This window comes from Colias croceus, chromosome 14, assembly GCF_905220415.1.
Source record: "Colias croceus chromosome 14, ilColCroc2.1".
In the NCBI taxonomy this organism is placed as follows: Eukaryota; Metazoa; Arthropoda; class Insecta; order Lepidoptera; family Pieridae; genus Colias; species Colias croceus.
The window spans coordinates 6616389-6639148 of record NC_059550.1 but is presented as its reverse complement, the minus strand read 5'-3'; the positions used below and the strand labels follow the sequence as shown (position 1 = coordinate 6639148).

At 31.4% G+C, this 22760-nt stretch overlaps 4 protein-coding genes across 4 annotated transcripts; 2 read left to right on the top strand and 2 right to left on the bottom strand.

Moving 5' to 3' along the window:
- Positions 1–707: 707 nt before the first annotated feature.
- LOC123697282 lies at positions 708–11250 on the bottom strand. Its single transcript, XM_045643749.1, has 16 exons — positions 10612–11250; positions 9868–10060; positions 9234–9415; positions 8070–8202; positions 7646–7792; positions 6951–7162; positions 6522–6714; positions 6138–6270; positions 5767–5989; positions 5293–5524; positions 4733–4925; positions 3554–4661; positions 2545–3319; positions 1862–2085; positions 1234–1571; positions 708–996 (listed from the first exon to the last, which is right to left on the bottom strand). The coding sequence occupies exons 1-16, from the start codon at positions 11020–11022 to the stop codon at positions 768–770; spliced, it is 4926 nt and encodes a 1641-aa protein (XP_045499705.1). The 5' UTR covers positions 11023–11250; the 3' UTR covers positions 708–767.
- A 405-nt stretch (positions 11251–11655) lies between these two features.
- LOC123697265 (39S ribosomal protein L17, mitochondrial) lies at positions 11656–12529 on the top strand. Its single transcript, XM_045643724.1, has 2 exons — positions 11656–11932; positions 12078–12529. Exons 1-2 carry the CDS (start codon positions 11735–11737, stop codon positions 12459–12461), a joined length of 582 nt encoding a protein of 193 aa, XP_045499680.1. The 5' UTR covers positions 11656–11734; the 3' UTR covers positions 12462–12529.
- Positions 12530–13377: 848 nt separating this feature from the next.
- LOC123697182 (ribokinase-like) lies at positions 13378–17445 on the top strand. Its single transcript, XM_045643602.1, has 6 exons — positions 13378–13658; positions 14892–15024; positions 15107–15391; positions 15484–15605; positions 15700–15850; positions 17187–17445. Exons 1-6 carry the CDS (start codon positions 13603–13605, stop codon positions 17370–17372), a joined length of 933 nt encoding a protein of 310 aa, XP_045499558.1. The 5' UTR covers positions 13378–13602; the 3' UTR covers positions 17373–17445.
- On the bottom strand, positions 17441–21440 carry LOC123697180. Its single transcript, XM_045643601.1, has one exon. It carries the CDS (start codon positions 21181–21183, stop codon positions 19744–19746), a length of 1440 nt encoding a protein of 479 aa, XP_045499557.1. The 5' UTR covers positions 21184–21440; the 3' UTR covers positions 17441–19743.
- Between the last annotated feature and the right edge of the window lie 1320 nt (positions 21441–22760).

Genomic DNA, 22760 nt, shown 5'->3' with positions numbered 1-22760 from the left:
TGAAAATATGAAAATAAATTACCAACGTATAATTTTTTTTTTTTTGTTACATTTATTGGTGTTAATTGAAAAGATTTTAAGTAATTGATAAGTTTATTAATAATTTATTTTTTAGATTAATTATATATTTTTTTGTTTAGTTTCGCCTCTATGGCGGTGAGTCGATGACATCGCTTAATCTATGACTCACTAGCCGCCCCGCGCCGCCGCGCTTGGCGCACAGTTTTTCTTTGTGGTGTCTCCTCTATACGTAGTAATTATATAGCTCAATGACAATATATCAGCAATTATTAATAAAAACTTAAGTAATAGTCATGATTTAACAGGTGGGATAATATATCACAAACGAGAATAAAATCACAAATTTAACGGATATGAGATTTTTATCGAATATTCCTACATTTCCATTCAACCACATTCTTCAAAATACATGAATTTGTTTTTTTTTTTCTCATATATAAAAAGCCATGTTAATGTCAAAGATGGACGGATAGTTAAAATATAATGTTTATCCTCTCTTTGACATTTCCAAAAAAATATATATTTGTATATTCGAGAAAAAAATTAGAGTTGTTTTATTTGTACTTGCAATTTGAATATCTATATGTATTTGTTTATAATATTAATTGGTAGTTTATAAAAATGACGAATAGATTATGTCACTATAAAGCAATTTTGTACCTATTCTTTTTTTAACTGAGTTTTCCCGCTTAAAAAATAAAAAAAAAAGAATTACAGACAGTATGCATTTAACTCGAATTTCAGGGTTAATTTATACTCGTATTAGTATCATACGTTCTTTCCGGGTCATAATACCCATTCAAATTGACCATAGTCAGTAATTCCACCAAATGTCTTTGGTAACCGCACTCCATGAGTTTTGTTATCACTTTGTGGAGATATTTAGCTAGTTTCTCGTACAAATGGTAGAGTTCTTCGAGTTGTGGGTAGCTTGAGTGAGTGAAATAACCGTGAGCTTCCTTTTGCTGCCATTCTCTGTAATTTGTAAAAAATAAAAATTAAATTAGACTTTTTTGTAGCGTATAAAAGTGAACCCTGAATAAGGATTTAAAAAAATTGAATTTGAATTTTGATAAATATATTGTTAATAGAAAAAATAGATTTTACATAAATCTCACGGTGTCTTGATGGAATAAAATAAATTTGTAAATAAAAGTGGAAGCTTTTTTAGTTACATTATGAATACATAAATTTTGCTCTAACTATACTTACCCAGCTTTCAGCACACGACTAAATTTCAGAATAACAGTGAAAATATCATTCAACAATTTCATGACGGGCGTCGATCTGTTGTTCAACAAACATCTAAACAGTACATTTTTTATGTACACCACGTGGCATTCGTACAAATCGTCTAAAGTTCTGGCTTTCTTTAGATCTTTCTCGAATTCCGTCCACGAGGTTAGAATGCACGTGGTCACTATGTAATTATCCAAAGCCCGTATTAAAGACGCCATTATATGTCGGTACAACTGTATGGAGATGTATTGCGGCGACCGTAAGATCTTTCTCGAATGTTCCCGCGATAGTTTCACGGAGAGTTTCAGAGACTGTAAATAAAGTGATTTTTTGTATGTGGTGAATTTTTTTGTGTTTTTAAAAGTATACAAATTTAAGGAAACGTTAGATATTTAAAAAGTTCGTAATAACTTTTTTACGATAATCACTTTGTAACCTTCACAAAAAATAACTGGCAATCAAGAAACAAGAAAAAAAAAACGAATCAATTACTTAATTAATTTTAAAAATAATATAAGAAAAATCATGGCATTGATATAAAGTAACCATTATTTTTTCACTTTTCCGTATTTAGTAGGATTTATTTTTAATAAAAACTCACCTCAAAGTCCTCGCTCAAGACCCAAAAAATTCTTCTCATCTTGATCAAAAATTGAAACACTTTGGCGTATCGTAATAATGCTTCTTGCGATAAAATAATATTTAGTGGCCAATTAACTGTGTATGTTAAAGATAAACACTGCAAAACATCTGGGGAACTGTGTTGAAAGCTCAGTGGAGATTCCGTTATTGTAAACGATAAGTTCTCTGAGAATTTATGAACATCTGTAAATTTAAAAAAAAATATGTTATTTATTAATATAGTATAATAATATTTCTTTTTTTTTAATACAACTTAATGTCAAAGCTTTAAATCATTTGATAATGTCACAACAACTATTTCAAGTTCAAAGCTAGGTGTTGCCCCGGTTTGGCAAAAAGACGCAGGTTGGAATCCCACATGTTGATCGAAATTCTTCTATTCTTTAAAAATTTATGGTTTTATAAAACACTAGCTGAGCCCCGCGGTTTCACCCGCTCTTGTTAGTCTTAGCGTGATGATATATAGCCTCCTCCTCCTCTAACACCGATAGAATTTTTCAAATCGGACCAGTAGTTCCCGAGATTAGCGCGTTCAAACAAACAAACAAACTCTTCAGCTTTATAATATTAGTATAGATTTGAATGCTAAGAACACTTAATATTAAATACCTTATTTAATTCTTGTAAATAAATAAATCTTACGTGAAATAGACGATCCGAGAGCCTTATCCAAAATGTTATGTAAAGTTGAAAAATTCAACAACTCTTGTGGATTTAAAGTTTTCGTTAATTTCGTGAATAAATTATGGCAAATACTCCTTGAGAATTCTCCGTCCATTAAAAAGAAGTAATCTTTTAAACTCCTCAGATGTTCATACATATCGAGATTTACGAGGAAATATGTTAGAATAGAATTATTGACTACTTCCAATTGATATGTCAATGGTAACATCACAGATCTTTGTAAACACGCAGTTAGTGTTGCTATATTATCACAATCAACCTTGGCAACCTCTTCTTCACTATATCGTGAATTATAAATATTATTGTATGGTTTCTTCTTCACTTCCTCCATGATAAATGCTGGATGCGTGTATGGAGATGAAATTCCGTCTAAATCCATTTGACTGCTAAAATAATTTTTAGACTGTCCGTCCCAATTCTTCAATCCAAAGGGATCGAAATTCTCGAGACTGTAGGACCCGTCTAACACATTAAATACCGAGGTTTTCCTATAACTCTTTATTATATCCGTACTTTTAGTAGGTGAATTATCTGGGCTAGTTTGTACTTCTGAAGCTGCAGTTTCATCATCAACTATTATGGAGAAGTTAAATCCTTCAGAGGTTAAATATTCTTTGTCTGGTTTGATCGGTCCTGTTTCTAAATCTTTGCCTTCACTTCTAGGTGTAAATATGTCACTCGTCATTGGACCGTCGACCGGCATTTCTGCTGTGGTTGGCGTTTCTAAGTCAAGCTGTGAATTAATTTTGTGAAAATAAATTAATGTATTTTATAAGAAAACAGTTTCAATGTAGTACGATAAAATGACAGCGCTAAATTTGATTTTCTTTTCGATAATTTAAAAAAAATAAACCCATTTTATCTTTAATAATTAATTACCAAATATCATTGATGTCGAAAAACAAAAAAATAAAAGCTTTTCATTACATTGAAGCATAGAAATGCAGTAATTTTGACTTTGACTTACCCGTGGAAACAATTCACCGGGTGTCACCGCCCCACCATTAGACGAGGCGTTTATATTCAGCGAAGGTTCACTAAACGGCTTCAAATTCAGCCTTAGCCCAGATTTCTTCGTAGAATCAAATCTTGTTTCCGATCTCCCATCATAATCAGAACCTAACACTTTATTCTTATTACGCACAGCTTCTTCCTGTGCTATATTAGCTGGCTCACGATTTGCCACTTTATCTAATGGCAAATTATATTCTACACCTAACACTTTTTGCTTATTAATTAACGCCTCTCTTTGCGCTTCCGTTCTCGGTTCTTGAAAACTATCTTTCTCTTCTGCCTTTACGATATTGAACTCTGCACCAAGGACTTTCATTTTATTTCGCCTAGCTTCAGTAAATGGTGTCTCTTCGATATTATTTTCTTCATCAACTGTAGTTAAACGTATTATCGGATGTTTGACTTGATTATTATCATTATCAGTCTGACCAAACTCATGGCACATAACTTTTTGTTTATTTTTCAATGCCTCTTCCCTTGCTTCCATAAATCGTAAATTATCATTAACTTCGTCTAATTTCGATCCAATAACGTCACTTGAAGTTTCTTTAGATGTATGATGATTGTTTTCAAAATCTCTGATAATATTTCCTTGAGTGTCAAGCTCTAATTCATTATCACATAGTTTGTCTTTCTTCCCGACACCAAATATACTTTTAGCTACATTGCATATGGCACTAAATACGTCACTTGATGCCTGAGCTTTATTTCTATTTATGTTATGTTCAGATTCAGGTGCTTCGACATCTTCAGAATCAAGCGAAGTTGTTGATTCCACCATATTAGGGTCATTTTCAGAAATAACGTCTTTATTTTCTTCACTATTATCACCATCTAGTCCATCTTCTGATTTGAAATCACTTTGTATTGACATGGCCATAATTTCTTCATTCCTTTGATGTTCCAACTCTAACTTTTCCCTTTTCAAATTTCTTTCTTCAGTCGAAAGTAACTGCATCCGTGTTTGATCTAATTGAAGACGCTTTATCTTCCATTCTGTGTGTATTTTGCTTTTCTCTACTTCCATGTTTAGTTTGGAATAATATTCTAACATTTTATTCCTACAAAAAAAACACATTAATATCAAATTCAAAAATTACATTTGAAATTTTATATGAGGGTTATTACTTACTTTTCAACATCTCTTAGTTTAGAGTCCACTTCTTCTGTGGCTTTTTCAGCGGCTTCTTCTAACTCATTGCGTTGTTTCTCTCGTTGCTTCGCTTTATTTTTGGCCGCTTTGGCTTCAGCCATAGCTGCCTCTAATACTCGAAGTGAATGCTGCTTTTCAGCAATAATTAGTTGCGCTAGACGTTTTCGTTCAGCTATAAGTGACCAAAAAATATGAGGTGATGAAGGTGTAAGTCTTAAAATAAAAATCTAATAACACTGAATTAATATAAATTGTTTATGAAGAAATGTTGTTTATGACAGAAAATACGGCATTGAACGGCAATTCTACGAAAGTTTTCTATACTATAAAAATGAATCGCAAAATGTGTTGGTAAGCGCATATACACTCGAGAACGGCTGAACCGATTTCGTAATTCTTTTTTTTAACATTCCTTGAAGTACGAGGATGGTTCTTATGGAGAGAAAACGTAAAGATGTACCACGAGCGAAGCCGGGGCGAACCGCAAGTTTGTATTAAATAATTATTTTTTCCAATTCTTATAATTAAATTATACTTACCAACGATTTTCTCCATAGTCTCAGCTTGTTTCACAGACGCCATTTCAGTGAACGCTTTCCGTTCCGCCTCTCTCTTGAGCAGAATCTGATCAAACGTAACGGGCTCACCGCTGACGAACAGGCACCTAGTTCTGTACACGTCTAGTATTTGTTGTTCTCGTTCTAGATCATCAAAATTAGCGCAACATCGTACAGAGGGGTGATCCGATGATATTAGAAGGACAAGAGGATCCTGTGAATTAAATTTGGTATTAAGGGGGATATTTTTTTTATTGTAATTTAATAAAATTGTGTGCAAAAGAAGTTGCAGCTCTCGTAAAATGATTTTTTTTTTACTAATTTTATAGTGTTTTATGTTTATAGAGAACTCATAATTGCAAGGTTCTTTTATATGTATAGAAAATAATTTTAATTTAAATAATACTGAACTTAAACTGAAAATATTAAATCAATAAAGAGAATTAAGTCACTTACAGTAGGATTACACAACTTCAAGAGTCTCAAAGACTTTCCACACAACAGTATGAAACTCGCTAAAGGCCTCAAAAAATCTGGTACAGCCACGCTCAGTGTAATATGGAATCCCTTATCCCAATATCTTTTTGTTCTAGAGTTTACATATTGGCTATCTTTTCTTATGAAAAATTCATAGAAACGATCATCCAATTCACCTTCGAATATAAATTTTTCGATGAACCTACAAAAACATATAAAAAATCAGTAAAACTAGTACACATTTCATTTTTGAAAATTTTGTACTTAAATTTAAAAAAAAACAACAACAGATACCTATATTTGCAATAAAATTGTGAATTAAAATATGTAACTTATAAGATAATACATACTTAAAATAGACTGTGCATACAGTAACAAGGGAATTGTAGAGAACGAGTGCCGTCGTTTTGTGTGTCACAAGTGATATTTCATTAAAGAGGTAAGACATCAACTCAGCGCCGTATGGTATTGTGCATTTGGCATCTGAAACATAAATAATTAAGTTTGTTTTGCTGGTTGAAGGTTAATATTTTTTGTAAATAAACTTGTATTTTTTTTTATTTTAACAAACCAATCACAAACCGACTCAGTATAAAAATAAACATACAAAAATAACAAAAAATAGGTATGTCTTAAAATTATAATAATTCGCGATGATACTGTCCATCAGCATTTAAAATAGTGAAATTAATAATTAAATTATATCTAACCACATTATTTGATAAAATACATACCAGTATTATTAAGCTTGTATATGGAAGCAATTGTTTCAATTTCATACTTCAATGGTTCCATATGATACCGTATTTTCAGTAGAGTTGGCATACAATTCAGATCATCTAACTTGTTATTACAAAACTCTTCAAAAATGTCCGTTGCTTTTAATCGAAATTCTAATAAATATCGCCTTACAATTTCTCTTGAAGCCTGTGGAAAATATTCCATATAAAATAGTAAATATAGTAGAAGAAATCCATTAATTGCATACAGGTTTCTGATAGCCTAGTTTGAACAAGACAATTTTTTTTACATAAAGTAGATTATTCATTTCATTCATTCATTATATTTATTTTACGTGATTATTTTTCATATTGACCTGAACCAAGCTTGATTAAATCAGATCTTAAAATAAATTAAAATAGTAAAAAAAAACATGAACAAACCTCAAAAACAAGCCCTTTATCATGAAAATGGTCATCCACACTTTGATTGAATGCAAAATCATATAATCGTCTATAATATGTGCCTATATGCAGCAATGGAGTTATATACCCTTGCAAATGTTCCTTAGATATACATTCTAAAACTAAATTCTCTTTTATATAGAAATATTTCGTATCCTTATTGTATGGAAATGATTTAGTTTCTATGCCAACTGAAAAATTGATACATGATACAATTAACAATACAACAAAGTTGAATCAACTCACTTAATATTCTTTAAGTATGAAGTCTCATGTCCCCTAGTGGGGAAAGGGGCATTATTCATACATCTGTTTGTTCACTCATCGATTTTCTTTAGGGACAAGTAGGTGATCAGCATTCTGTGTCCTGCCAGACCGAGACATTTTTTTTTCTTTGTCTCCACCGGGATCGGGAATGGAACCCAGGACCCCTCGGTTCTACGCACATGCGTCAACCATTGTACCAAGGATGCGGTCAATATTATTTAAGCCATAATATATTTCAAAAACTTCTGATACTTTCAGACAAATAATGAAAAGTTACTTCAAAAAGGGACAGACTATCAGTGACACAACCAGCAAGTTTAATTGGCCCTTTATTTATTTATATATAAGTACCCCTAAGTACTTAGTTAATTTACATAAATATTTAATTATTATTATTTATTACATACCAATTAAATACATGATATGCCTAATAAATTGCTTCTCTGATATAATACTGAGGTCTGACATTACACCACCATAACTTTCTCTCCAGAGCATCATTTCTCTCGAAGAAGTTGCTATCAGTTGCCTTTCATGTACTTGTGGTAGTTTGGCTGCAAATAATCATTTGTATTAAAAAATATTTTACGTCATAAGTATTGTTGGAAAAAAAATAAAAAATGTACTGGATCAAAATTTAATTTCATTGCGGCTTTTTGGTTACCTAAAAAAAAGTTAAATTAGGAATTATTTACGAAACTGAATTTACTAAATAAAATGATGCAAAGATTTTACATTTTAATGCTATAAAAAATGCTTAGTTTTTAAATACAAAAATACTAATTGTTATTATTTATTTATTAACACTTTCATATACATATTATTACTTACATACATAATCCCAGATATCACCAGGCACATCTTTATCAACTTGTGACGCTAGTTCCCAAATATTTATCTCATCTATTTCTACTATAGGAGATTCTTTAGGCTCTACCTTTACCTCAGTGCTTGCAAAAGATATCTGAAATGTTTGTTTACAATGAAATATGTAGTATTAAAATATAAACCTGCCTACGTGAACAGATAACTACTGAATTTAATATTTAGTTTTATAGCATTCAAATACTTACTTTATTTATTTAACACTTTATTGTGCAATAAACCATGTACATAAAATAAGAATTCTACAATAAACAAAAGCACAAAGGGCGGCCTTATCACTATGCAGTGATTTCTGTCAGGCAATTAGGGGGAATGCAAAGGAGAAGCGAGATAATATTTTGAGAAACAAAAATAAAAACAATTATTAGATTAAGTAGAAGTAATTACATAATACAAAAGAGTGTATACTTATATAATTTTAAAAATTTATTCGGTGACTACTAGATACTGTGATCTCAAAATTCTAAACTACATTTCATGAATAAAGGGAGCTCCCTGCTAAGCTAGCACTGTAAAATATTTTTAAACAATAACGACTAGATTATTATTAAAAATAAAAATTTATCCACTTGCATATAATTAAACCGAGCCCCTCAAAATCGGTACACGTCACCTTTACGCTTCGAAAAGAAGATTGCCCGCCTGTAAAGCTTAAAGATTAGACACTACCACACACTGACAGAGTCCGCTACCTCGGGCTACACTTGGATCCGCTATCTCGCTACTGCAACGACAGCAAAATACTATACTGCGAACTCTCAGCAATGCCCCCTGGTTTACTACTAATGCTGAAATTCATAGCCACACTAACATATGTTCCATAAAAGAGGAAATTAATACACATACTAAGTCTTATGTTGCCAGACTGGAGAAACATCCGAACAAACTAGCTAGCCAACTGATAAAAAAGTCCTACCACAATCGACTGAAAAGAAAAGATATAATCTAGCTTTACTACTTACTTGAAGAGAAGTTGTCCTCACTGGAGGGCTCGCTCTAAATGCCAAACCTTGCCTGACAACACATCCGCTCATAGCGAAAACCACAGATTGCAGATAAAATGAAAAAAAAAAAAAAAAAAAAAACTTGCATATAATATATATTATATACCTTTGGTTCAGCAGACTGAGATTTTGGTATGACCAAATCTCTTGGAGCTGTCAATCTTGGCAAATTGAAAATATTGCTGTCGGAGTATGGAGAGAGTTGAGTTGATGTCATTGATGATAAAGACATGGGGCTTAGAAACGTCTTCACCTCGACAGCCTGCTGGGAAGAAACATCTGGAAGCACTGAAAAGCAATACAAAAAAAAAACAAGTTCAACACAAGTTTATAAATTTATATTTATAAAGCATTTGAATGCCATAAAACCAAAAATATAAAAGTTCAACACAAATATTTAATAGTTATGACACAGGAAGATACCAAGATCCACAATTTTATAAATTTCCTAAAATGCTAGAATATTTATAAATTTTCGTAGGATTCAAAAGAAGAGTTAATATGGGCATAAAATATTAAATAATCCAATTTTAACCCATTGACCACCGAGCGGCCTAATGAGACCGCGACACAATAGATTTTCTATCTGTGATTCCAGGGGCTGAGGGGTTAAAAATCTTTAGAATTCTATAAATTTATTATTTTAAAAATTTCTTAGCAAAATTTGCGATCTTGTTATCTTCTGGTGACAGCAACAAATTAATAGTTTCAAAATATAACTTATAATATATTATACTTACATGATCTTGAATCAAAACTTTCAACTGTATATTCCATATAGCTGTGTTTGTTGTTCAGATTGTTAGCAACATTCTTTAGTTTGAATGGTAATTCAAATATGTATGACGGGTAATATGGATAAGGTTGAGAACCAAAAACTTCTCTTTTTGGCTTTGGTAACATTTCTTGTAGTAACCCAAATGTAAATGGTTTCTGTAAACAAAATACAGTTCTAAGCAATTGTCTCAACTATAAAGTTGTGACTTGTTATTGAGGAAAATTTTAATTAAAGCACAAAAAATATGCATTTAATTGAACAACTACTGTATTGATATTGAATTTTGTTTAAATTTAAATAAAAAATGAAAAAAGTAATATTTTTATGTAAATGTCAGCAGCAAAAGTGATTTACTCTTGCAAGAGCCACAATAGCTTTGACTAGACTTTATAGTATACTAGCTTTCCACCCACCGCATCGCCCGCGCAGTCAAAGAAAAACCCGCATAGTTCCCTTTCCCGTGGGATTTGCGGGATAAAACCTATCCTATGTCCTTTCTCGGGTGTCAGAATATCTCTATACCCAATTTCATGCAAATTGTTTCAGTAGTTAAGGCGTGATTGAGTAACAGACAGACAAACAGACAGAGTTACTTTTGCATTTATAATATTAGTATGGACTTGTGACAAATGATTAAGTTGGATTTAGCTAAGACAGTATAATATCTACAGCAGTGCAAGTAAATATTATTATACGTGATAAATACCTGAAATATTTCTTGAGAGACATCTTCAGGCACAGCATTATGTAGTTTGACAAGGAGTTTAATAACCCCATAAATATGTTCCTTATTTTCTGGTAAATTCCTTATTTCAGTGATAGTTTTCTTAAGCTCGATACATCGTTTGTATTCAACGACATTTTTGGCACTTTGCAGCATTACAAAATGACATGAAAGTAATTGAACTAATGGATCTCCTCCAGACAATGAAAGCTCGGACGAAGTTCCTTTTAATATTATTTCATATGAACGGGACCGCATTTTCGCCGCAAGTTGTTTAGGTGAATTTCTGGTTTGTTGACAATATTTTTGTGCATTTTTTTCACATAATTTTGTAAGTAACTCGTAAACACTAGCATTTTCATAGCGGTGATTGGTGGTTTTAGAAACATCCATTGTGAAGATATTGTAAACAATATACCTAATATTGTATTTTTTGTTAAAAATAGTTGTTTAAAAATAACAATTCACAACTCCAAAACCACATATTTTTCGGTTTTACTCAGGCGTATGTTTATAAACGATAAAGATATTTATATTTATAAACGAGCACCTTCAGTCTTTACAAATATTAATTGCCCTTTTGATAAAATAACGTCCTCATCCTATTTTTCTATTCTTAGTTATTTTCATTTTTCATTTATAATGACAGCTCCGGGCCATTCCAAAAAATCCAAAAATGTGACAGTGTGACACTGACAGGAGAATATTTGACATTTTTTTTTTTTTGTGACAAGATTGTTGCTATTAGGATGGATCAAATCTTCCAAGTTAAAAACCCAGAAAGCCCCCGCTAAAATAATCAAAAATTAGACAACTATACTATCTGAAACATCTGTAATGATCTATTAGGGTCGAAGCCGACGCTCTCTACCGTCTGTCGAATTATATAAGCATCTTATTAAAGTTTACTAAAAGCCTGGAATTCAGATAGTCTGGTTTAAAAAAATCTTCAACTCTTGAGTCTTGACAGTTGACACTCGACAGACGACAATCAATATGCTGTCAACTCAGGCTGTCAAATGTCAATGTCCGTAAAAATAACCTTAAATTTTTAATGAACGCAAGTTTGGGAAAATTGTACTATTTTTATTACAAATAATCAAAGATGAACCAGGCTGATGTTACTAAATTAGTTTCTAAGTTACGAATCAAGATACCTCCTAAACATCGCCGGCTCAGTGATCCACAGGGTCCCGAGGGAAGAATAAATAAACTTCGTAAAACTGTAACTGGATTGTTTAAATATGAGAGAATTGAGCTTAATTATAATAGAGCTGATGAAGCGCGCCAGTACGCTGAACGGGTATACTTATTACTTATATATAATACTATCTTATTACCAGTACCAGAGTTAATATTATATTTTATAACTATTCTAATGTCACAGTAAAATTCATTTTTTTATCATATTATATCATATATTTTACACAATATTATTCTATTTACAGTTAATTGCAGAAGCAATCAATCATGGGGATTGTCATAAGTCTACTATGGAAATGGCTAACTACTGGCTACTTGAAAAAGAATTAGTTCATAAACTATTCAAAGTTCTAGTTCCTCGTTTTGAAAATAGTAACTCTGCTTATACTAGGATGTTAAAAGCACCACGTCCTGCATATGGACGAAATATAGACAAAGCTGTCTTAGAATTACGAGGGAATCCTTTTCCATCATTACAAAATAAACAATCCAACAATAGACAACTACTTCAAAATGTACTTCTTGATGCAGCAAAGTATGATTACAGACAAGCAAAGTATGCTGAAATGGCAGAGAAAATTTCTAAATCTGAAGAAAACCAGCCGAAAGAAAATAAAACTACAGATTAAACTAATACAATATTTGTTGATTAATCTTTATTATTTAAGTAATAGAATATAGTGTATTGCATAGATTATTACTTGTTTTTTATTTAAAAAAAATTCTGAAGAACAACTAAGTTATAAACCATATTGTTTTGCTTATTATTCAATATTTAGCTGAGAAATATTTAAACATATTATTCATGCAATATAATATTTGCCTTTGAGCACCAAATAGTAGAGTATTTCATGGTTATTATAAATTATTCTAAGTGGAAGGTGAACAGAGGAAAGTAATAACAAAAAAATACAACTTAAACTTTATTTCATATAATTATAAATCTTTACAATTATTCTTACATTATTTTATTAAAATTATGGTGACGGTGAATAATAACCATAGTAAAAATTATAAATGGTAAATAATAGCACTCTATCATAATATATTACAACACCACCATAATATAGGTAATGTCATAAGACACAATCATAGTAACTACTAACTAACCAATTATAGTACTAAGTACTGGCTTCACCAGAGTTGAACTCAGACATAGAGGTAGCATAACATGTTAGAGGGTAAAGATACAAGATATCTTTAATCAGTAGAGTAGTGTTTCGGTTAAATCATCATAAAAAAAACAATCAAAACTTTCTCCTGTACCTATATTATTATTTATTAATAAGTATGAGAAATATACTTAGATACTTGTTTGCAAAAGTTAAAAAAGATATTCCATACACTGAAAAAATAAATAATGTTATGTACCTTTCCTCAATTAATTGGTCTCTAATTGGTTACTTTTGGTAATTGTCATTTTCAATTTAACAAATAAGTTAACAATAATCTCGAATAGTTACTACCTAGTTAGATATACTTAGGTAGGTATAACGTCAAATTAATTTTCATTACATATCGTCAGTAATGTGAATTCTGAATAGCAATTATTATTAAACAATAGCAATAAGCAACTCGTGTTGTAGGTTATCTAGTTAGGTACTTATCGTAGATTGTGTTATTTGCAGTTTACATAACATCGCGTTTGTAATAATTACTACTGAATCCTTATTCAGGAATACAAACTATAAAGTATATTGTCATCTTTATTGAACTATTCTAAACGTTTCATTAAATATTTTAGTCGTCAAAGTATTATACAATACAAGCATGTCAAGTCTACCAAAAATTGTGGTTGTTGGATCCTGCTGCGTCGATTTCACTACGTATGTATACTGAAATTTGCTCATAACCCGCATGAATTTATATTTTGAACGGTACCTACTTTAAGAGCTAGGTACATATTAAAATTATATTTTATTTAGAATATCATTGCAGTAGGTACATGTGTTGCACTTTCTATTTCAATTAAATCTCGAATTTACAAAAAAAAAATACCTATTCATGCAATGATTCCAAATTCCAATCTGTTCGCAACATTAGGACGGGAACACACTCCACAATTCAATATTTTAAATTATATCTTAGAGTCTAGAGATGTCGTATTATTATAATGTGATACGAATACGGGAATACCATACGAAGTTCCAATACGCATGTTGTGAAAGGGGACTAGACGGAAAAAATTAAGACAAAAAGTTGTAACAATACTTTTTGCCAGTTGTAAGCCATGTTGCGTGCCGGACGCCGGTGCACGTATTCGTCTGTCTGTCTGTCTCTCTCTCTCAAGTCACATATTTCATTCTTCGTTCCATCCACTGACCTCTATAACTGTTCCATCCGAGTCCCTTGACACCTCTCAAGTTATTTTTTTATTTATTTACTTACCTGAATAGGTGATAAAGTATTAATTATCTTTAAAGTATTTATAAATACTAAATAAATAATAATTGGGTACCCATCTAAAGGCTGGCGTCCACTAGGCGGATCGGGTCGGGCCGCATCGCAACGCAAAAATAGGCCGGCCTATGTTTTGTATGAAACATCGTTCATTAGCGACGGATCGGAGCGCGGCGGGCGGCAACGCATTGGCGGATCGCTTCGCAGGCGTATTTCGGTCGGCGGTGCGCTGCGACCCGCCGATCCGTCTAGTCGACGCAGGCAGGCGGATTTTGTGGTTTTTTTTTTTCTATAAATCTTCACGTAATATATTATGCAATGTTTCAAATTTTCCAAAACACATTCGAAAATACTCGAATAATTTGACTGGATCTTTCTTCAAATCGGTTAACAAATGATGGTATTCACCAAATTCGTCGGAGCGCGATGTCAGTCCAAGTACGAAAACACGTCTGTTAGATTAAATCCACTTAAGGCGGTCCGTCGCGCCCCGTTCAGATGGACGCAAGAGCATAACAGCGCTGCGGCCCGTTCCAATGCGACCCGCCCCGATCCGTCCCTAAAGGACGCCAGCATTTAGATACGAAATAAGTACTTAAGTATTAAATATTTAAAGTCTTCTTATTTACCTATCTAAAATATTTTTTTATACTACATAGTTATGCTCCAAGACTTCCTAACCCTGGAGAAACACTTCATGGTACAAAATTTACAACAAGTTTTGGAGGTAAAGGAGCTAATCAATGTGTTGCAGCCGCTAAATTAGGTGGCAAAACTTATATGATATGCAGAGTAAGTAGAAATTTTAGTGAGGTAAAAAAAATAAAGATTATTTGCTCTATTATAATATGATTATACAATAAAACTATTGTAGGTGGGGGATGATGACTGGGGTGTTAAGTATATAGAAAATCTCAAAAGCTTCGGTATTGATGTCACTCACACAAAGACCACAAGAGATATTACGACTGGAATTGCTCAAATATCTGTTGCATCTAATGGGGAAAATCAAATTGTCATTGTGCCTGGTGCTAATAATCACCTTAATAACTCAGACATACAAGATGCTCAAGAATTAATAAAAAATGCTGATGTTTTAATTAGTCAACTAGAAACACCTGACGATACCACTTACCAAGCCTTTAAGCTGTGTAATGGTGTAAGTTTTTTTTTATACATATATCAATAATTATTATTATTTATTAATATTTACTCTAGAGCAGTGTTACCCATAAGTCGTCTTTTTTACAGATCAAGCTTTTAAATGCAGCGCCAATGAGAACGGATATTAAAAGTCTTTTAGAGTTATGTACAGTGTTGTGTGTAAATGAGCCTGAAGCTTCTCAGTTAGTAGGTTTCGAAGTAAATTTATCGTAAGTAATACATATGTAAATACTGGTTTTTATTCTATTGTATCCTAAGGTATGTTATTATTATTCGTATATTATGAAATATTGATTTTTACAGAAATATTAAATTAGCCCTGAAGGAATTATTAGATACAGGGTGTAAACTTGCAATTATTACTTTGGGCGACAAAGGAGCAGCATATTTCAGCAGTGATGATAATCAATGTATTCATATTCCTTGTGAAAAAGTAAAACCTGTTGACACTACGGTATGGTTTTAAATATTATGCTTTTTAATTATATTAATCTAATCACTAATGTATACTGGAACACGGGTGACAATATGATTTTTATAGACGTACGAATCTATTTATACTGCGGTATAAATAATTTTGTGCGGTATATTTATTAATTCCTAATAAAATTGCCGTTTTTTATATATAATATTTATATAAATATTTTAATTTTAAATAGTAGTTACATTTTTAATAAGTGTAATAATTGAGTCGATACATATCAAACTCCGGTAAGTCCATTCTAACAGAAATGTGGGAATCGAGGTATTTAATAACTTAAAAAAACAATATGTTTGGAGCTTTATAATTTATGACGGATATAATATAATACATTAGAATTATTTTTACGAAGAAAAAGAAATGTATTACTTGATGATTATGCCACAAAATTAGATTTAAATCTGGACATACAGGCGTTTGATAAATACCAGCAAAACTTACCGGGTTTTGAAAAACATCGTCTTGGACTTACAGGAATTTGAAAAATCTCTAATGGACTTACAGGGATTTGATAGAACTCAGTTTTGGGACGTACTGAGGTGGTGGAAATGGGTAGATAGTTTGTCGCGTTGTAAGTATAGGACATTAAAATAAAATATGTAAATTAAAAGATACAAATTATTATTATTATTAACCTTTATCATCCCACTGCTGGGCAAAGAGAGGGGTCAATAAATCAAAACGGTTGAAAAAATCTCAGTACGGCCCTGGGCTTCATGGCTGGAAATAACTACTGTGCGTGTGCTGTGCATCAGTTTCATTTATCTTTTAGCTGTTTTCTGAGCCTTGTCTGTTTTAGCTTTTGGTATTGTTTTTTTCCTTGCTTTGTCTAGAACCACCACCTCTATAGTAAAACTGTTTTCTTCCATCATTTATCAATTAAAACGATTTCTAAGCATTGGTCACACATGTTAGCTTCAACAAAATTGAGAGAAATGGCAGCCATTTTAGTGCCATACTGCGCTGTGATTGGTCGAAATGGACTTACCTGAGTTTGATAAACCACTGTCGATGGACATACCGGAGTTTGAAAAAAAATATTAACTTTAAACCTTATTTTACAACTTTTGGTCTTAATTCCGTCTAGCTCCCTTTCGCAACGCGCGCTAAGGAATTTCGTTCCAAAAAAACGTTAAATATCATATATCTACTTGAGACTACCTTCATGTTTTTTATTATATTCGTCGCGTCGTGTATATTTTTGGTCGTAATAGTTTCACGTGGATCCATGTTTTATATCATAATAAGTACTATATTAAAATACTTTTACAATTTTGAATACCTACTTAATTCATTTTTTAATTTACAGGGTGCTGGCGATGCTTTTGTTGGAGCATTAGCAACTTTTCTTGTAACACAAAAGGATCGCCCCATACATCAAATAATTGGTGCTGCGTGTGATGTTGCCAGTAAATCTGTTACTATAGAAGGCACACAGACAAGTTTTCCCAACAAATATACCTTTCATGAAAACTATAATTACATCGTTCTGTAGGTCGTAAAATTATGTTAAAAACTTCATAATATATTAAAAAATGGGAAATAATTGAAATAAAACTAAAATCTTATCTTAGCGTTTATTTATTTTTGAAAACCTTAAACAATCTATTACAAGAAATTAACTTAGGATAAACATAACCTACGAAATGTGCAAACAACTTATGTAAGCCTGAGAGAGTCAGCTCTCCAGTATTCTACGGATTTATATATTATTCTCAGATATAATATAGGTGTTAAACCAACAGACACTAGTATTACTGCAACTAGTTTATGCAATATTAATAACAAGTATTTATAAGGGTGTATCAGGGGTGTATGTGTGGACTGAAGTATGATCTAATTGAAGCAATAAAAAAAGAGCGTACGTGCCGAGCACACGTGTCAAAAGTGAAACTTCTTTGGCAAGATTCGAAGATACCAAAATCGTCGTCTTACTCCACGACGTAACGATATTGCAATGACGAGACCTTACAAATTTTTCTCTCAACGCGCCCTAAAGAAGTTTCACTTCAAAAATCTATGAAAATAGCCGCCCAAACTTTCAATGAGACGTCTCTACTACTACTGTGAGCTGTGACATTACGACACTTATATTATTGACTTATCATTATAAAATTACTATATAAAAAAAAAGAAATTTATAAATTACTCGTACCTACCCTTAGTTTTTCTTTACCTATTCAATAAAATTTAGAATTTAGATCGAGATCTTTATCGCGATCGCAACATCATTTTCGATCAATACCTAAGTTTATCTATCAACGTTTTGATTAACTGATCTTATAATGATGTATTTTCTCCAAACGCTACATTTTTCGTTATATTATAATGTTCTTCAAAATGTATTTAATTTATATAATGAATAATGATCCAAAATCCGATTGTTCGGTTTATTAGCGTGTAAAATTTTGATGATTTCAGTTACCACAAAATTATTATAACAACTTTTATTGTTTATTTTTTAATATTTATTACCAATGCAATGGACTAGACACAGAAATTGATAAACAATATTATATCTGGCAATTGGCAATAAGTGAAAAATATGGAATCACTGTAAATTAAAATATGTAGGTAGTTTATAAAATATTGTTACGGCTTTGTTTAAAGCAGCAAATTTCTTAAGCCCTGGTCCGAACCTGCGCAGAAGTTAATCCCTTCCACATTTAACATAGCGCCACAGTAACGTGCCGACTTATATAGTTCTGAAATCCGTCGCTAGGAGCTATAAAAATGAAACCGTGTGTACATACCCTTAATTACCGTCGAAAAAATTATGTTAGTAAGTAGTAAGTACCAATAAATTTGATTATGTATTGATTAGAATGTTGATTTGTAATAACATTATGTAATAACAAGTCATAAAGTTGAAAAAAAAAATTCGTTTTTGCATTAATAACAATATCAAATAAGTTTAATTTTTGAAGTATGTTTTTAATTTAGGACACAATGTCACGAAATTAAGATAAAAACACAGATCTAGTGATAAAAACGTATATCTTTTTGTGTTTTTAATTTATATATACTAGGTACTACTTATATCTGGTATTGAGGTTTCTGAATTTTTAGTGTTGCTAGATAGAAATAATTTTTTTTTGCCAAAATTTCAAAATAAAAATAAAACTTTCCTGAGTCAAATTACAGTATTTATGCAAACAAAATAACAAATATCTTTATTATCATTTATTTCTGTCTCTTTAAAAATTGTAGTTATTAAAATTAATTTACATAAATAAAAATGCACTTCTTTTTCTTGTTTGGGTAAGATTAAGTCTATTAGATTATATTACTTACATCATAATTAACTCATGCTAATTAAAATATTAACATTTTTTACCAATGATATTTGGTATAACAAAGGTCGAGCTCAAGGTATTGTTACAATTTTTTTGTAACAGATAATGCTTTCAGCTATAATTTACTGAATTGTTGATTTAAAAAATTTCTATAGTTATATTCCAGCTATATAAGATGTTATATAAAGCATGTGGTCTTTTATAATATGTGATAATATTTTTACACATATCCAAATATATGCACTTATTCAATCAAATGAAAGTTTGTAAGAATGATGTATGTTTTTTAGCACAGATTACTTCTTACAGTTTCAGCTAGTCATTGATAAATATGATTTTCTACACCCAACATATCCATTGCTATAGTGATAAAGTATTCCCTAAGGAATTTTTTAAAATTCATGGCAACATTAACTGTCACAAACAATCAATCAAAGTAAAAGATAAAAATATAACAATAGTTATATTTTACCATATTAACCAGAAATTATATGTGAAAGCATTATTTTTATGCATATTATATGTATATATATATATTATATCTGTCCAAATACAAACTTAATGTTTTATTTACACATTTGTATGTAATACATGCAAACTCTCCAGTGTACTCTCATTAACAATCTGCAATAATACCTGAATATCATCTATGCTAGTTATATATTTTGGAGCACCTAAAAGTTCGACAGACTTTTCCTCTAAATTAATATTATAACACAAACTTTTAAGACATGTCACTAACTTTGGACATTTACCATCTACAATTTTTTTGAATCGTACTTCAGTAACCTCATCATAATTTACTGGTAGTCGTTTATCTTTAGTTTTGCTTACATCATTACCTTCACATGTTTTTTCTTCTAATTTCATATCTACTTGATTAATATCATTGTTATTTGATGAGTCTGTTTTGATAGTGTTATCATTTTCTTTTGTGCTAATGTCTTGTTCTTCTGGTTGAGGTATTGGTAAATGCTCTTCAATACCTTTTTGTAAAGTTTCATCAAGTATTGATGGACTGTGTGGATTCTCTACTTCGTCACTAGTCAGGCTCTTATCAACTTCTGAATTAGGGGCCAATTGAACGACATCTTCTATTAACTTACTAACATCTGAACTGTCCACATCCATTGGTATGGCTTTTAGATCTTTTTCATCAGGTTTTCCTAGAAGCATTGCTTCTACGTCACTGGATTCCAAATTTGGTTTAAGTTCTGCTATATTTGTTTGTTCTTTTGTGTCTGTACAAGCTTCTGCTGCGTTATCATTGAGAATATCCATGATAGAAGGGAACTCGTCACATTTGCTTTCTGAAGGTTCGGTAATATTTATTTTATTGTACATTAGGTCCTCCAATTCTGCAGCTATTCTATTATACATTTTTTCATCTTTTGGTTCCATACTTTGAGGAAAATATTCTATACACCATTCATCAGAAGGTAATATGTGTCTTTTGATATTTGGTATTAAGTCAGCCAATGTTAATTTTGTTTTACATTCGTTATTTCCATTTACTGTAGGATTAACAAATATAATTGCATACTGCTTATGATCGGTGTGTATTGATTTATTTCCTGAGACAATTTTATTTGCTGTGTTTGTTTTTTTGCAATTATTGCTTTCTTTTAATATGTTACTTTTGGGTGAACTAGGTATTAATAATTTCTTTGTTTCTGTGACATTATTTTTGTTCTTTTTAGCATTTTTCAGTTCTTTGGCAGGGTGAGGATTGTATGCATTTCTACGAATAAGAACCATGCCATTCTCATTGCTTTTAAGTCTAGTATTCACATTGGAATTAGTAACCTCTGGGGATTTCGGAGTTTTTGGCGATGAATTACTTTCATATTGAATTTTAACTTTTGTAAATTTACCGAGTATCTTGGCAAAGTCCATACGCGTTACCACCACTGAACAGTCACGGCATTTTCCTTCTCTATAAAGTATTTGCAGGTTCTTCGCCAATTTACTCTTAGCTCGTTTAGATTCTCGTTTTTTAGTTGCAATCATTTTTATGCTTTTTCCAAGTTAATTTAAACTTTAAAAAACCTTCTAGATATGAAGAATACAGAACGTAGATAGCCACATTTCCCGCGCAGGCGATATTTACACAAGTGAACAATTTTTATTTTCAAGAATAGGTATATGTAAAAGCTTTTTTATTTTACATTCGAGAAATATACATAAATGCGAATGAAAATTTCAATTTACATTAAAATTCTAACAAAATTACACAAACGACACACAACAGTCACTATCAAATCACTGAAAAATGGCGTCTCTTAGTGATGTCCTAAATATAAAAAATCGATAAACTGTGATGTCCCACATTACAATAGATTTCGATAAAATTAAAAATGAATAATTCCTATCAATTAAAATAAACTATTTAAATTATTAATACGATGTAAAGCCTCATGTGTGAACTACATCCTTGCAAATAAAACAAATGTGAGCAGATGTTTCGATACTAAAGAAAGATTATCTGAGAATTTTTTAAGGAACAAATCAATCGTGATTCGAACACTCGCCTTTTTTCCAACCCGGAGCAATTCAATGTTATAAAATCTAAATAAGTATTAAATTCAACAGAGACCACTTCCATCGATTTATTATCGTAATCATTGAAAAATGTTGTAGCGACGACAAGCCTATTGGTTTATCGTCTCAATTGAATGTGGAATGGGGTGTCCCTTTACGCTCATAAAATCGAAAAAGTAGAACTAAAATAGTAAAATATGTATAATTATTAAAGTTGAAGAAACTCGAAGGTAGACCGAGAGGCTAGACGTTACCCAGGTTTGACAAAAAATATATTATGCTTCAAATAGAACTAAGTCCATAATTTTAAGATTATAGTCAATTATAAAACATACATCGAAGACTGAACAGTAAATATTTGAAATTTACTTCAAAATTCGCTTTTATTTCAATTTCCCCGAATCGATATTAATCTTTTTTTTTATACAAATCAGATAAGTAACGATTTTTTGACCGCACTACCGAGGGGTTCTTGATGACATTATGATATTATAATCCAACTAATACCGATGCTAGGAGTGATTTTGTGATTGAAACAAAAAAGCCAAGCGCCCTGCGACTGATTTTCAAACCTCGAATTGTTACAAAATAGGTACTTGCCGTTATAAACACGCAAAAACTTGTTTTTCATAGAACTTTCCTATAGGTATTGACGGCAAACTGTTTGTTTAACGGTACTGTTCGCATCTCTATAAACACACATCAACAAAATCTAGGGATATTTGGTATTGCATCAAAAACCTATCTCAAAATCTAAGGAGAATTTTGTGATATTTTAATAACTCAGCCTCAAAAATAGCTCATTTTAAGGTCTTAAGAAATAAAAACATTTCATGATCAGCGTGATCATCATTTACATTATTTTACCGACAATCTCGGTAATTTGTACTTAACATTGAATACGAATGTGTTATTGCAGCATTAGTGATGATGTGATGTCCTGTGTTCTTTCATATTTGGCTAAGGTTCTTTGGACGTGTTCGTAGATGTTGAGCCGTAGTTAAATTTTGCCGAAAATCTTAGGTCTTTGTGACATATCCTACACC